The sequence below is a fragment of the Eleutherodactylus coqui genome, chromosome 1 (assembly GCF_035609145.1).
Source record: "Eleutherodactylus coqui strain aEleCoq1 chromosome 1, aEleCoq1.hap1, whole genome shotgun sequence".
Lineage (NCBI taxonomy): Eukaryota > Metazoa > Chordata > Amphibia > Anura > Eleutherodactylidae > Eleutherodactylus > Eleutherodactylus coqui.
The window spans coordinates 289,916,560-289,933,029 of NC_089837.1; the positions used below are offsets into that span (position 1 = coordinate 289,916,560).

Genomic DNA, 16,470 nt, shown 5'->3' on the forward strand with positions numbered 1-16,470 from the left:
TCAATACTTTTTTAGTGCCCTCCATGCTGTAGTTATTTTTTGGGTTCTGCAATAGAAAGTTACGGAACATAGTCTGGTGTTTTCTCCATGTGCAGTCTATGTGAAACATCATAGCAGCAATCTCCTCCCACCAGCAGAAAGCAAACTGAAAATCAGAGATACAGCCTTCAGAGTGGAAAACTAGTAAAAGTGGAAAAGTGCACAATACAAGTCATATAATGATCATAAATAGTGTTATTTCTGATGTACACACACTGCACCCTATTCTGAAAAGGTATCTGAAAGTGCAGATATACTTTTAAATAACTGCAGAGCTAAACTATGTTATATTCACTTATTTAGATACCGTAAAACAGTAATTGCACATTTTCTCCCTTTCTGCAGGAAATTACGATCATCTCTTTCAGATACTCGAGCACTAAAAAGACTGTCTGGGGACTGGTTTAATGATGTCAGGGCAAGACGTCCTTGGGGTCAAGTTGGTGGAGTTGACATGGTTAGGGCATCAATCAGGCGCAAGAAGAAAACCAGAGGTGGGTCATAGATCTTCTTAGTAATTTTTAAAAAAAGCACTTCACTATTAATAAATGTAATAACTTGTTTTGACAGGCGAATGGAGCCAAAGTTGGGCTCAGGATGACAAAGAATTGAATGGGGATTATGATAGTGAGGATTCTGGGGAGGAGGAAACAAAAAGAACAGTAATAAGGTAAAATGTGATGGCGCTGTGAAATCCATGGTGTATCTCCAAATCGAGGCAGTCCACACAACTGCTATGGGGCCTGTGGAGCAGGAGGGCCCGGAGTTGAATGGCCTTACCTAATAAACCACCCAATCAGTTGTGAACAAAGCCAGCACTGCAGAATCAGATATTAATTACTTAATGCCGTCCATCCCTACCATCTCATTTATGATTGCTTTTCTGTTATGCTGGTAGCCAGAAATGTCAGAAGATTTAGATGGCCAATAAATAGAGATGCTCTGTTTATTGGCCTGCTGAGTTATCTGACATTTCTGGCCCACGTATCCATGACTTTCCCCCCATTTTTGAATTGGGATGTACTTCACTATTTTTTGCCATAACTGTTTCTATGTACTAACATTCATATGGATTTGGAACAACTCCAGCTTTGAAGCAGAGTGGCTGTAACTTTGTGATTCACGGGTTGGTGGTACCGCTATATGTGTTCTGGAATTAAACACACTGGCTCTGGATGGGTACCAAGGACGTTCTTTATAATTCTATGTAATATTTTTGGTCATCTTACTCAATGTGTAGCGGCAGGGAGACTGCTTGGGTAAACTTCTACCCATCCTTTCTTGCACAACTGTGGATTTATTCTCCTCTGTAAGGCATGTTATCTTGTGTGTTTTTATTTCTGTTGATGACTAGAGCCCAGATAAGCAGAAGAACATCACTGTGAGATTGTGTAGTCACTCACTTTGTTGCTGACTTTTTTCTTCTTTAAGGGGGTTTTCTTATACTCTAATATTGATGACTGGAACCCCCACCAATCTGCTGTTTGAAGAAGTCATGGCTCTCGCTTGAGCATTATGGTGTCTTCTAGAACACTGATCAATCATATGAGACTGAGCTGCTATACAAGGTCCAGGTACTAAAAAATGTTCGGCATTGCGCCTGGTATGCAGTGAACTGGCTGCAGCACTCACTCGAGCAACACAGCTTCTTTCAACAGCTAATCATTGGGGGTTCCAAGCGGCAGGCCCCCCACCAATCAGCTATAGATGAGCCATCCTCATGATAAGTCATCAATAATAGAATAATGGAAAACTCTGGTAAAAGCACTGGCGTAACTATAGGGGATGCGGTTGCCCTCGGGCCCAGGACCCTTAGGGGGCTCCATATAGGGAGCCCAGTAGTTTGAATAAATCATTATAGTTGGGGGCCCGGTTACAGGTTTTGCATTGGGGCCCAGAAGCCTCACGTTACACCTTTGGATAAAAGGAATGTCCCCATCTTTCTGCTGCCCTATGTGAGCACATCATAAGGTAGTGACAGGCTTGCTGATTGCAGTGATTTATCCGTCTGTCCAGTAGTTTTTTAGAAACGTACATTGTTTCAGTAGCTGCATACCTATAAAGGACTGCAGAAAGTAGTCCTCGACATTCATGAGCTGCAGTGTAACCTGTCTACCCTATCCTTCAGTTGCTGATTGACAGTTGTCTGCTTACTATTGGGCATAGAGACAGCTGTCAATCGGTGGTTGGAGGGTGGGCGGGGGTAGCCTGCAGCTCATGAATATCGAGAACTACTTCTGTAGTCCTCTGTGTGTGTTGCAACTGATAAAATGTAAGTTTCTGAGAAACTGCTTCACAGATACATAAGACAGACATATTGCTCCAATCAGCGTGCTGGTCACTACCTGATGCTGCTCTTTTGCTGCAGCATAAAGATGGTAACGTATTCCCATTAGCTTCTTTATTCAAATCTTTGTATTTGTGTGGCAAGGGAGCACTTCTAACTTTTTCTTTGGGGCCCATGATTTCTATGTTGGCCCTTGTGTGAGATATTGTAAATGCGGAAAAATAAAGAACTGCCATTTTTCTTGCTCTAGTGCACATTTTTAGAATTATTTGTTCTTACTATAATAAATTCTAGTTCCTTTAGAGGGAGAGACTCAGAAGTCTCCTCATAATAAGAAAAAAATGAATGGATTGTATGAGATTATAATTTAGCTTGTAAAATATATAGCAAATTTCTTTCAGAAACCGTGTCATGTGACTCTTTGTCCATGGTATATGGTATCGCAGCACAGATGGCCAGAGTGGGTCTGTTTCTTGAAGAGAGCAACCATATGTAATTTTCTACAACCCCTTTACCAAATGACTTCATAGCACTAAAGTCTTAAGATTTGTTAACACATGGCATCAGCATTAGCAAAATTGCACAGGATACCAACATGACCTAAAAAGTGTGTAATTTTCAAATCGATTTCTGAAATCATGTTCACTACTATGTACCATCAGATCACTGTGGTAAATAATGCAGCAGCCAAAATGCAGCAACATTTTTTTCACTAATTCATTTGTGTTTTTCTGTAATCTATCATAGGATTTCCAGTGTATCTCTAGATCAGGATTCCTCTGATGAAGATCAGGTATGTGTAATGAAGATGCCGACTATTTCCTACACACCAGAATATTCCATCATCCTGAAAAATCCGTACCTAAATATGCATGTCTAACATGCAATGAGGATTTGCAAATGGCCTAATTTTGCTGGCAATTGCTCATCAAAATCCACATTTAGACATGCAGATTTCGGTGCAGATTTTGATGGTAAAATATTCCAGAGCATCTTGTAGAATATTCCAGTGTGTAAAAGCAACCAAAATAGATGATATTCAGATATTTTGTCTCTCTTTATTATACTCCACCCATTCCCCAGGTACTTGAACAGTGTACTGTGACTTACAGTGAATATACAAAGTAGTAATAGTGACCCCCCACAGTGGCCTTAGTAGTCATAGTGTCCCCTATATTGGCCTCTGTAGTAATAGTGTCCCCCTGAGACCTATATACTTGCCTCCTACTTGTCGTCAAAGTACCGTTGCTCCTCTTCTAGGTGCTGCAGCGGGAGAACGTGTGTGCACCCAGATGATTCCTCCCTTCTCTCCTCCTCCGGAACTAAAGAGGACACTTCAGGGGAGTAGGATCCCGGGTGCACACCCTGCCATCAGAGTGTGCACCCAGGATCAGCGCCACTAACAACACCGCTGAGTAATTACCGTTGGGGCACCCCAGCTGATAATTACTGTCATGGTGGGCAGCCTTTGGCGTGCGTACCAACACAAAGGGCTCTGCGTGCCCCCACTGGCACGTGTGCCATAGGTTCACCACCACGGGTATATGTAATACCTTGGAAACCTTTTGTTGCCCTTCTCCTGACTGATACCTTTCAACAATCAGATCCCTTTGATGTATTGTATGGCTTTTGCTGAAAAATGCAAAAAGAAAATGTCATGAAAATTCTACCAGAACAGCTGAACTTTAAATGAGGGAAATCACTTTACATAATAACAGCTATGTACTGACTACTATTTATCATGAGTTTAAGGGCTCACTCACACGACCATAGGCATTTTTACGCTGAGGCCGCAGTGCCTTCCCTTCCCCTCGCTGGCTCTTTGCCTCTCTCCTCCCCTCCAGATGTTTGCAGTGGGAGGGGGTAGTACGGGGGTGGGGCTAAGCTCCCGCCCCTTGTCCGCAGCTAGCAATAGGAGGGACAGGATGGTGTGGAGCTTAGCGCCGCCCCCTCTGATTGCAAACAGCTGTAGGGGAGGAGAGAGGAGGAGAGAAGGGGGAGGGAGTTTAGCAGTCACGCTGCTAAGCTCCCTCCCATCTCCATTCTCCGGCTGCTGTCTTAAGCTCCCATAGGAGTCTATGCAGCAGCGGACGTATTCCGGCTGGGAAGATAGTTACAGGACTATCTTTCCTGCCCAGCGTAAACGTTGCTCGCGCTATATTTGCTGTCCGGGCGCTTTTACGCTGCGGGAATACACCTGTGTGATCTGATGCATTGGAATCCAATGCATCAGATGGTAGCATATATCGTCCAGCCATGAAAACGGCGGCCATTATATATGCTTGTGTGAATAAGCCCTAAATATGATTGGCTAATTCTAAACACAACCACATTCCCAAATATAAAAGGGTGTTCACACCTGTGCAACTATATTATTTTAGTTTTGCTATTTTTAATCTTCCCCCCTAAAAAAGATTTGAGTTTGTTTTTCAATGGAATTGTACAGATAACGGGTCACATTGATGGTGGAAATAAATCTGAAATGATTCATCTTTGTTGGATTTTTTAACATGACAAAAACACGGTATTTTAGCAGGGTCTGTAGACTTTTTATATCCATTGTATGTTTATATGGATTTTCTTGGACTAAAATATTGATAGCGTATTCTCTGGATAGGTTCTCCGTATCAGATTAGTCACCATGTCGATCAGCTGTTTGAAAAGGCCATAACATTTGAGCAAACTCTGCAGCCCCTTCTCCACTGACCTGTGAGGTCACTTCCATCAGTCACATGGCCTTTGTGCAGCTCAGTCCCATTCAAATGAATGGGATTGAGCTGCAATTGCCAGACACTGGAAAATTTAAAATGCACAGCCCAGTGCCCGTATGTCATGAAGAGGCTGCAGCGCTCGCCTGAATTGCTGCATTAAACAGCTGATGGTACTAGGAGTAAAACCCTCAATGATCATCAGTATTTTAGTCTGCCCATTTAAAGCCATATCGTGTGCAGAGCTGAGGTGCAAAACCAGATGCAACCCATGGACAAGTCTGCCACTGATTCTGGAAAAAAGCAGACCCTTTTTTCTAATTCTGGACAAGTTCTTTAAATTTAACAGTGGGAGAGAGTATCATACCATTCTGGAAGCCACTTCTGCAGCTATGTCTTTTCAAACACAGGGTTTTTTAAGCCCAAGCCAGAAGTGGATCCAGCAGAAAGAAAAAAAAATTACATCCTTTCATTTTCTCATATGCTTTTTTATAGGAAAATAAGCCACCTGGAAGAGACATCATAAATTTGTGACAAAAAAAGCCGCATTCATTTAATGGCAATTTTTAAAAGCTCAAAAAATCTGCAACAAAAAGTGTGTGAAAGAAGCTTATGGGCATATTCACGCAGGACGGAATTGCCAAGAATTGTCCACAGTGTACATTCTGCAGCAGATTCATAGCTGAATGTCTGCATCAAAACGGGTTGAGCGCAGATTTTGGTGCAGAGTTCACGCCCCCATTTCAGAGTAAATAAATTCTGCAGCATATCAGGTGCTAAAATTGATATACTATGGATTTAAATTCCACACTGCATGTCAATTTCCACATGAGTTTGTGCAGTTTTTACACAGCATGTGGATGGGATTTTGAAAATTGATTTATAGGAAAGTGATCATCCAATAAATAGCACTGCAGAGCCTTTGTTCCATATTCAATTTGCGTATGACAATTTGCATCAATATATTCTTTTAGAATCCAGACTAGACTGCACCGTGTTGACGATCTTTCAGCTCATTAAGATAAATTCAGTTACACCAAGAACAAATGCACAATTTGCATTTCTAACTGTACATGCAGATTTTGATGTGGAATTGTAGTGAGAGCTCAATACAATAGGGCTCTGCACTCGGGTGTGTCCTGTAAAATCTGGTGCCGGGGGGAAAGGAGACAAAGTAGTGACTAAGTTGGGCCTGTCGCCATAGTGAAAGGGCGCAAGGTTTCGGAGTCATAGACAACATAAGTCTGAAAATGTAGAACTCTGAACTTGTCATGCAGGGTCCATTTTCGGAGACTTTAGGTCGGGGCTGATGTCTGTCAGCACCCATGGTAAGGCAGCTAGAGGGACAAAAGAAAAGGTTTGCTCTTATTGTAACCCATTATTTATGAGTTGCGTGTCTACACCATTCCACTATCCACAATGAATGGGGGGGCCTGATGATCAATGCCAATGTTCAGCAAGCCCACCAACAATACATTTTAGGACAGAAAAGTACGGACTGCCCTACACATGTAAGCTTTTACCCCCATATAAAGTTAGTCATAGCCCAGATGGATCTGAAAAGGGTATATGGATGATGGATCAATAAGGCTGGGTTCTCACAGGGCAGATTCTCGGCGAAAATCCCGTGGTTTGGCCGCAGCGAAAAACCGCGAGATTTCCGCCGGGAGAACCGCTGCTGCAAAACCGCGGCGGCTTTGAAGTGGCCTGGCCGCTCGTTCTTCCACTGCGGCCGGCGCTCCCATAGAGGAGAGCCCAGCCGCAACAGAAAGAAAAAAAAATGAACATGCTGCGGTCAGCAAATCCGCGCCAAATCAGCGCCTTCTGCCGGCGTAGCTGCAGCGGATTTGCTGTCCCATGTGGACGAGATTTCTGAGATTAGCGGCCGCGTGCGGATTTGCCGCAGTGATATTCCGCACGGAATTTCCGCGGCAAATCCGCTCCGTGTGAACCTAGCCTAAGGCTGGAAAAAATTACAGTCAAATCTTCACCTTTAAAACCGCACATCTGTCAAACCCTTTAGAACAGGAGTCACAATAGGATCTAAGTCCCTTTTTAAGCTCTGTAGTAACGGGGATATTTAATTTCATTCTGTTTGTAGGAGGAGAACTTAATACCCAAAGAGGAAGATGACAATGATATACCAGGTAACTGCTAATGTGATTTAAAAAAAAAATCGGTATATTTTGTCCTTACGTACTTTATATAGCTTAAATAATACCACTTAATACACACTTATGTCTGTATTGTATAGGCTTTTCTATACTAAAACTGAGTAAGGCTGCATGTCCACGGGCGATGATCTGCCGGCGGATCACGCTGTGTGAAGCTCCCTATAGCGTTTCTATGGTAAGCGCAGCGCCAGCGTCCATGAGTGGAGGATCGTAGCAATTCTTTGCTCGTGGGATCTAAATCGCGGCATGCCGCGATTTGCTGCGATTCTCTGCGGTGAGCCTATCTAACAGATAGGTCTCAGGGGTGAGCCTGTCAGCTCTCCCCCCTTGTCCCCCGCAGCGGAACATCACTGGCGATATTCCGTCACGAACGTGGACAGGGGGCCTAATGATTCTATTTAATTTCACAAACCTGCAAATAATTTTACATTTAGGGCTCCTACCCACTAGCGTTTTTTTTCACTGCGAAATTCGCAGGTTTTTTTTTTCCTACATGGGACCTGTAATGTTAAAATTGCGATCGCGCAAAATCGCGATTTACCGCGATGTCGCGATTTTGCGCAATCGCGATTTTAGCTTTACAACTCCCATAGCCCAAAGACCCCTGCAGAAAAAAAAAACTGCTGCGAATTTCGCAGTAAAAAAAACGCTAGTGGGTAGGAGCCCTTAGTTGTCCTCCACATTATTATATGAATACTTGAAACCCTTATTTCAGTCTTGAACAGCAGTAAAACATGACATACCACACACTTTCCTTTATCCACCAACCTTTGAAATTTTATCACTGAGCATGGATCTCACCAAGCAGACAGAGAATAATTTGGTTGGCGTAATAAGTAAAGGTATGTTCACACGTTGAGGATTTGGATTTTTCTCAGCAGAAAATCTGCAGCAAGTCAGCAGTGGAAAATCTACATCAAATACACACCAATTGGAATGTATTGTGGATTTTTCTGCTGACTTCGTGCCCTCATTTGAAGAAGGAGGAAGCCACACTGAAAATAAACAACATAAATTGACATGTTGCAGATTTTAAATCCGCACCGCATGTCAATTCTGCAGTGGATTTGGTGTGGATTTTCTTGTATATAAATTTAATCAACATGGCTTGTACTGTAAGGGTATGTTCACATGATGGAATTAACCGTGGAAGAATTCCATGTGAATAGTTGCAATTTTTGCAGGGATCTTAATACGGGATTTGCCCTGTCAATAGCCAAAATTCATGAGCGGCATTCAGATGCAGAAAATCGTGTTTCCGTGCATTTCCACATCAAGAAATGACATGATTTTAGAGGTGGAATTCACGTGAATTTTTTCCATGCTGAATTCCCCCATGTGAACATACCCTAAATGCTGAATATTTGCTGTATGGAAATTCCACGCAGAAAATCCCCCATTTCTGCTCCGTGTAATAATACCCTGAATTAATTTTTGCAATCAAACCATAGACTTCCTTTTTACCTTTACAAGTTTCCTTCTACATATCTGTTTTAAAAAGTGCATGTTTGGGTATGTTAAGTTAACAAAGCTTTAAAAAGAGTTTTATTATATTTTATTATATTTATAGTCATGCATAACTATGATTGCTTGTCAGGTCGTGAAATTTTTTCTTTTAAAATGATGCATGTGAAACCAAAGACAAAATGCCTCACTGACTACTAATGCCAGTGAAATTATAGGTACAGTGATACGAGCCAAGTTTGCTGCAGATTTTCTGCAGTGGAAGACCTGCTGCAAATCCTCAGTAAAACCCCAGTGGTAAAAATGATGCGGATTTTGCCTTGGATTTTGGTGCGAGTTTGCCTTAAAAATCCTTGCTGATTTCCACAGCCAACAATTGACAGGCTGGGGATTAAATCCACAGAGCATTTCAATTCTGCTGCAGATTCTTTGGAGATGTTTTCTGCACCATGTGGATTAAGAATTGTTAAATGTCACCCACATGGCTTGTACTGTAGAACGTATTTATGCCCATGTGAATAAACCGTAAAGACACCTTTGAGGGAATTCTTTCTTTACGTAAATACAGTATATGTATTTTGGACTGTAATACATTTTTTCTGTAGGATTAAATTTAAAATTTTACACCATTTGGATGTTGCAGATTCTACAGCACACAGCACTGTATACAGAAGCTGGAGACAGTGCTTTCTATTCAGATCCATCAGTGAAGCTGCACCTAGGGCCTAGTTTTCAGTCCTCTCTTCTCTTGAACCTTCTTCTCAGCTGATTTATGACCACAACAAAGCCTATTTTTCTTGTGGTTATAAATCAACCTAGTAAGAACCTTCAAGAGAAGGTCATTCTTGCTTCTAAAGCCCCATTTACATGCAACGCTTATTGCTCAAAATATGCTCAAACAATGTCTTTTGAGCGATAATTGTTGCGTGTAAATCCCACCACCGTTTACTTTTCGTCCGAACGATGATTTTTAGTTGAGCTTAAAATCCATTGTTCATCCAGAGAGCTAATAGCAGGGACCGTACACTGTGTTTCTCCACTAGAGCACTGATAACATTGTATTAAGCTGCAGTCCCATGGCAAAACAAAAAAGCTGTATGCAGAGAACAGACCACATACTGTTCTCTGCATACAGTGCACGGAGGCTCATTTACATGCAAATTAAACTAATAAGCTACTAATGGACATTTGTGCCTATTAGCAGCTTATGTAAAATGATCGCTCAAACTGTCAATCATCCTATCTTTTGAACGAATTTTAAGCGATCATCTTTGCGTGTAAATAGGGCTTAAGGAGTTAACAGCCACAATTGGATGTGACTCCAGGTGTCAGCTACTTTCAGCCTGAGCCGATGGAGGTCTCAATGGTGAAACCACCACCACTCACACTTTTATTACCTCTTCTGTGGATAGGTGATAAAGGTCAATTTTTAAGAATAGGATTGGGCACAATTTTTTTGATAAATCATACATCAGATTGTTTGTATGAATGATCATAGAAACACTAGTTTGGATTTACAGAACAAAAAAATAATTTAAAAAGAGAGTTGCAAAAATACAGAAGGTACTTGCGCAAAGTGGTAAAAAATAGGGTATAATTGGCCAATTATGCCATACAAGTGTAGCTTCAGTCAATGACTGGCCAAAAAGAAAATTTAACATGACGACTCATTTTTTTCAACAGACATTTTTCTTATTGCTGGCCATTATTTGTGTTACTTTTTAAGTTTTAACAGCTGAAATGGTTAAAATTGTTTATTTTGGCCAACTTTTGTGCACAGCCAGGTTTTTGCTTGCCAATCAATGATTAATAACTGTAATACTATTTCATAAGAAAATACTTTATTAGTCTCATTTATACCACTTTGTTTTACAAGAGGTTGCTCCAATGCGTCGTCGAACACCTAGTGTTGGTGACCTGGGAATGGAAGAGATAAATTTATCATCTGAAGCTATAACTGGGGAGGTAATGCACCTATGACACAGAACATCACAGTATTCTTGAATAGTAAGCATATACTAGGTCCAGCAGTAACATATCTGTCTTTTCAGGGAAATCATACTGAAAATGACTTGACTGTCAGTAAGAGCCCAGTAGGTGAAAGTGGACATAGAAACCTTAACCACAGTCCATCGGTGCCAACTCTGGGCAATAAATCTGTAAGACAATGTCTTCCCAACTGTATAGTTGTTACTTTCTTCTTTACTTTAAAGGGGTTGTCCCGCGATAGCAAGTGGTGTTAAGCACTTCTGTATGGCCATATTAATGCACTTTGTAATATACATCGTGCATTAAATATTGGCCATACAGAAGTTATACACTTACCCCCTCCGGTGATGGCGTCCCTGTCTCCATGGCGCAGACCAAAGCCACCTTCTCCCTGGATTAGACGTGCTTGCGCTGAAGGGGCCGCTCCGGCATGCTCGCGCCGCACAGGTCTTCTGCGCATGCGTATTACAAAGTGCATTAATATGGCCATACAGAAGTGCTTAACCCCACTTGCTATCGCGGGACGACCCCTTTAAATTGCACCAATTTAAATTCATGGCATGGCACCTCAGCTGTTTCTGCAACACCCGTCAAGGGGGTCGAGAAATGATCACGGGTTTATCAACTTAGCCATGAAATGCTGAGATGGCAATACCTCTTTGAGTTGACTGTGAAATAACGTACCCATTATGTATCAATACTACACTTTGAATATTCTCACATCATTATGCTGATCAGGATCATTGTATTATTTGCTATTGTACAGTATTAAAATAAGACTTATCCCTTTAAACCCTGGATAAGAGTGTAAGATACTGCAGCAGGCAAGTGTGTTTGTTCTAAGCAAAGCGGAGTAGACTGATACGGAGGTCCAGAGTCCATGACTAGGAACCAAGTGCGGGAGGAGAGGGAGTCTCCTGCCCTCAGGTATGCAGCACAGAGCTTAAGTGACATCCTCAGCTGGGAACGAGGAATGGACATCATTGTGTCTGTGGTTTGGTGGTACTGGTTCAGTGGTGTGTGGCAGGGAGGTGTGCGAAGAGGAAGTTTCCCTTTACTGTGTTCCTGTGTACCTGTGATTGGTCCTACAAGTAATCTTACATTACAAGAGGTTGCTGGTGTCCACACTTGGTCCCACATACCACCCTGGTGAAATAATTGGCTTGTTTTCTGTAACATACATTTTATTGTTGTTCATAGAGGATATAATGCTATCTATTCTTTTGTTTTCCTGGTTTATGCTCATCCTGGACCTTAGTATCGGGTCCTTGTGATTGGCACTCTCCAGATTGGATGTCTTTGACAGACGGGGATTCATCCCAGCTTACTGAGTTTGTATTGCAAGGCCACCCTAGTGGTTGTGTGCAGTGCTGCGCCATGGTTCCCGTGGTGACACCACTATAGCGTTTGAGTTTGTTTCATGTTCCTTATCATTTTGGGAGCACTGTTAATTTTTGTATTTTGATTATTGTACTTGACCAGATAGGAACGGAGTGCCAATGTGTGGGAGGAGAGGAAGTCTCCCTTCTATTTGATCAATGAGAAACAGAGTGCCAGTGTGCAGAAGTAGAGGTAGCCTTCCTCCCATCTGACCAGGAAGGGGAACTGTAAGATGTGTCTGTGTTCTCTTATAGAGATTCTTCAGTTGAAGTGAAAAGAATACTGTACCTGTATCATGCATTTATTTCTCTTTGTGACTGTCAATGAGAGTAACCTGCCCCCTAGAATTTAAATAATTACAACACGGTGGAACAGGCATCACCACATGTTCCATAAAGTAGCCCTTTACTCTGAATTAAATGTACAGTTGCAATTAAAAGTAAGTGAACCCCTTAGGATTACCTGGAGTTCTGCATTTATTACTAATAAAATTAGATTTAATTATCTAAGTCACAATTATACACAAACACAATGTAACTAAACTAATAATGCACAAAGTTGCACTGTTGATGTCTTTTTAGTGAGCTAATTGACTAAACATCCAAAGCGCAGGAAGAAAAAGTACTGTAAGTGAACCCTTGAATTTAATAACCAAAAGAACCCCCTTGGCAGCAATCACCTCCACTAAGCATTTCCTGCAGCTGCAAATAAGAGTTGCACAGCATTGAGAAGGGATTTTGGGCCATTCCTCCTTAGGTCAGTACTGTGACATGGCCATTTCAAAACACAAATCTTTTTCAACTATTCTTTAGTTCATTTCCTTGTGTGCTTTGGATCATAGTCTTGTTGTACGATCCAAAGTCTCTTCATCTTGAAGTCATGGACTGCTGCCCTTACATTCTTCTGTAAGGTGTTTTGATACATCTTAGAATTTACTGTTCCCTCAATGATCTCAAGACATTCATGTCCTGAGGCAACAAGGTAGCCCCAAACAATGATACTCACACCACATTTCATAGTTGGCATGAGATTTTGGCATTGGCATACAGTTTTCTTTTTGCTTCAAACATAGCGTTTTGCATTTGTGCTACAAAGTTCCACTTTTGTCTCATCTATCAAAAGAACATCTTCCCATCCAGGGGATCTCTGGCAAAGTTTAGACTGGCCACAATGTTGTTTTTGGAGAGCAGCGCCTTCTGTCATGGAGTCCTTTCACAAACATCATTCTTTTTCACTGTTTTTGTAACAGTGGACACATGTGCACATGTTTATACAGTTACTTGAGTCTTTAGTAAGGTCTTTTGATGTGCATGTTGCCTTAGGGTTCTTTCTCATCTTTCAGAATTGTCCATTGTGCTCTTGAAGTGATCTAACGCCCACTTATATGGAGAGGAGCACAAATTCTGGAATTTCTTAATTTATGGCTTAATGTACAGTGGTGTGCATAACTGTCGATTAATAAACACCCAAGTCTTAAGCAATGATTTTGTAGCTTTCTCCAACATCATACATCTCTATAACACATCTTCTGAGGTATTCTGAAAAATTGTTGTTTGCATCAAGGCATGGTTCGCACTAACAAGTCTTTCTTGAGAAGAAAAGATTTGTCAGTAAGAAGTCTTCATTTAATGGGCAAAGTATATGCAAAACTCAAACTTCAAGATCATCTCTTTAATTGAAACACCTTTGGCCAATTAGTTCTTGGAAAAGTTATTAATGCAGAGGTTCACTTACTTTTTCTCCCTGCACTGTGGATGTTTACTGAATCTGCTTAATAAAATACATAAATGTTACAACTGTCTGTGTGTTTTTAGTTTAGTTAGATTGCATTGATTAACAATTGTGACTAAGGGAGCATTCGCACTGCGTTTTGAGCATTTTGTCAGACGTATACATCAGGACTCCTGAAATATACTTCTGATAGAAGGCTGTAACATATCCTACTGTATAGACATGCAGTAGGATACTTTCCTACCTAGCACCTTCTCTTTTCCATAGCAACAGCTGATTCCCCTTTCAGCCCCAAAGCATCAAACAATACAGACCACTACAGCAGTCCTACTAACAGTTCCTTATATAATCCATATCCCCGGAAGTCCGTGCTGCCCATTTTTTCCACTCTCCCTTTACTTCAGAAACCCTTTCCTTACTACTGCTCCATTACCATATCCACATATTATACGCTGCAGAACCTCGGAGTTACAGTGTGCTCAGGCTCTGCCCTCATTAAAAGCAATCCCCCTTTTATTTTTTTTAAAGTGCAGCCCTAGCCTTCAGCTGAGGAGTAACATGGCCCACAGCCAGCAAGAACATGCGATTCCCTCTCTTCTCTGACCTTTTATTGCTGTCTAGGAGCATTTTGTATCTCACTGTGTAGACGCTCCTACATAGCAGAATGAGCAGTTGAACAAGGACGTGGAGAGAGAATTTTTGTATACCAGCAATGTCACTGAACATATAGGACTTTTAATTCAAAATGTATTTTTATTAAAGACTTTGCACATTACAACTAATATGACGAAAATAGTTCTAGATATGAACATTGCTGAAATATAGTCAATATCAAAACCAAGAATCATAGGACTTGACAACCTATCGCTATAGGTTATCGCTGCAGAGGAGATCTCTCGCTTTATTATTTTTTTAACTCTGAGCATGCCCACATTTTAACACAAAACACTCACTAGCTGTAGGTAAAACAGCTAACATAAATAGTCAGCTATAAATTAAACAACCTCCTGAGGGAGGGCCCCACTGGGACACCAAGGGAAACTCCCCCACGAGGCTTGTAAAGAAGGGAGAAAGAGGAGGAAAGGCGAGAAAAAAGAGAGTAAGAAAAAAAAGAAGGGAGAAAAAGTAGAAGTACTTTAGTTCCAAGTCTACCTATTAACCCCAAAATTTAATTTTAGTTAGGCATAACCCCATTAGCCAGCCATTGTTCAAACCCTGGAGATTTGCAGAATGTCAACAAATATCTCCCACATAGCATGATATGCCGAGTATTTAGCATCATCTCTGGCCCTCAATTCTTCCATATGGCCTATTTCATCTAGGGCTATAACCCAATTCAATCTTGATGGGGAAACCCGGGACCTCCAAAGCTGAGGTATCACTGTTCTCATAGCTAGGAGGAAAAATCTAAGGATGCTTCTCTTGATAGCTCCAATAGATCCCGGGAGGACCGACAACAAAGCGATATCCGGTGTAAGTACTAGGGAGCCCCCGCTCAGAGTGTTATGTAGGCCCTCAACTTCCCTCCAAAGTGCCAAGATCTGAGGGCAAGACCACCAGAAATGTGTGAGTGTGCCAACCTCTCCCTGACATCTCCAACACAGGTCAAATGTTCCCGGATAGTATCTAGCCAGGTGGGCCAGAGTATGATACCACCTTATTAACAGCTTGTAATTAAGCTCCCGATAGTTGCCTGAAGCTGTTATCTTATGAGTCAAACACATAGCTTTGGTCCATTCCTCCTTGGACACAGTTCATCCCAGATCCCACTCCCAGGACCTCTTGAAGCCCCCTCTCCCCGGGGTCCTGCCCTCCCCTACCACCCGGCCACCAGGATACCATAAACCGCGGAGATCCCTCCTCTGGACCTCTGAGGGCCCCCACACATCGCCTCAAAGGGGGTGTATGGTGAAGTCAGATCTGAGACCGGACCCAGAGCTCACACATAGTGGCCTAACTGGAGGTACTGGAACCACGCACCTGTCATGGGTCCCCCTTCTCCCAAAAGTGTGTTTAAAGGTAGCAGACCATCCCCGTCAACCACGTCCCTAACCCTAGGAAGCCGAATCCTCAGCCTGACTAGCAAGAGTAGTCCTGTATCTCCCTGAAGGAAGTCCGAGTTCCCCACCAATGGTGTCCAAGGTCCCGGGGTTGTTATTAGGCCATGTCGATGCACAAAACCATCCCAGATCCTTAGGAGAGAGCCCACAAAGGAGGAGACCCTGACACCCCGCCTACCTAGTCCACCACTCAACCAGAAGAGTCCCTGGATCCGATCTGTAGTAACATCTTGTTCCAATTCGACCCATAGCTTGGAGGGCCCCTCTTGGACCAAATCCAAAACCCATTAACAAATTGCAGCTCTATAATAGAAAAGCAAGTCTGATAGTCCCGCCCCTCCCTTCTCCTTCCGTTAGGTGAGTAGTCTATAGCTGAGATGTGGCCTAGCCCCTCCCCATACAAAGCGCATCATCGATTTTTGGAGCTTAACAAAATATCCTGCGAGATCCGAATGGGCAATGTTTGAAAGAGATAAAGGCGTTTAGGAAGAGAATTCATTTTAATGGTGTTAATTCTGCGAACCACGAGAGGGTCAACAGTCGCCACCTCTCAAAGTCTTTGACTATGGTGGAGTACATTGGTTCATAATTCAGGTCGAATATTTTCTCTGGGTCAGGAGGAAGGACCACCCCCAGAT

At 42.1% G+C, this 16,470-nt stretch overlaps 1 protein-coding gene across 1 annotated transcript in view; it reads left to right on the top strand.

Annotated features, from left to right (window-relative positions):
• The window catches only part of SYTL1 (synaptotagmin like 1), a 69,584-nt gene that overhangs the window by 17,729 nt on the left and 35,385 nt on the right, over positions 1 to 16,470 (top strand). Inside the window, exons 3-8 of the mRNA XM_066572820.1 lie at positions 385 to 533; positions 610 to 709; positions 3,074 to 3,119; positions 7,136 to 7,181; positions 10,549 to 10,637; positions 10,724 to 10,831. Coding sequence (XP_066428917.1) covers positions 385 to 533; positions 610 to 709; positions 3,074 to 3,119; positions 7,136 to 7,181; positions 10,549 to 10,637; positions 10,724 to 10,831 — 538 coding nt within the window. The remainder of the gene's footprint in view (positions 1 to 384; positions 534 to 609; positions 710 to 3,073; positions 3,120 to 7,135; positions 7,182 to 10,548; positions 10,638 to 10,723; positions 10,832 to 16,470) is intronic.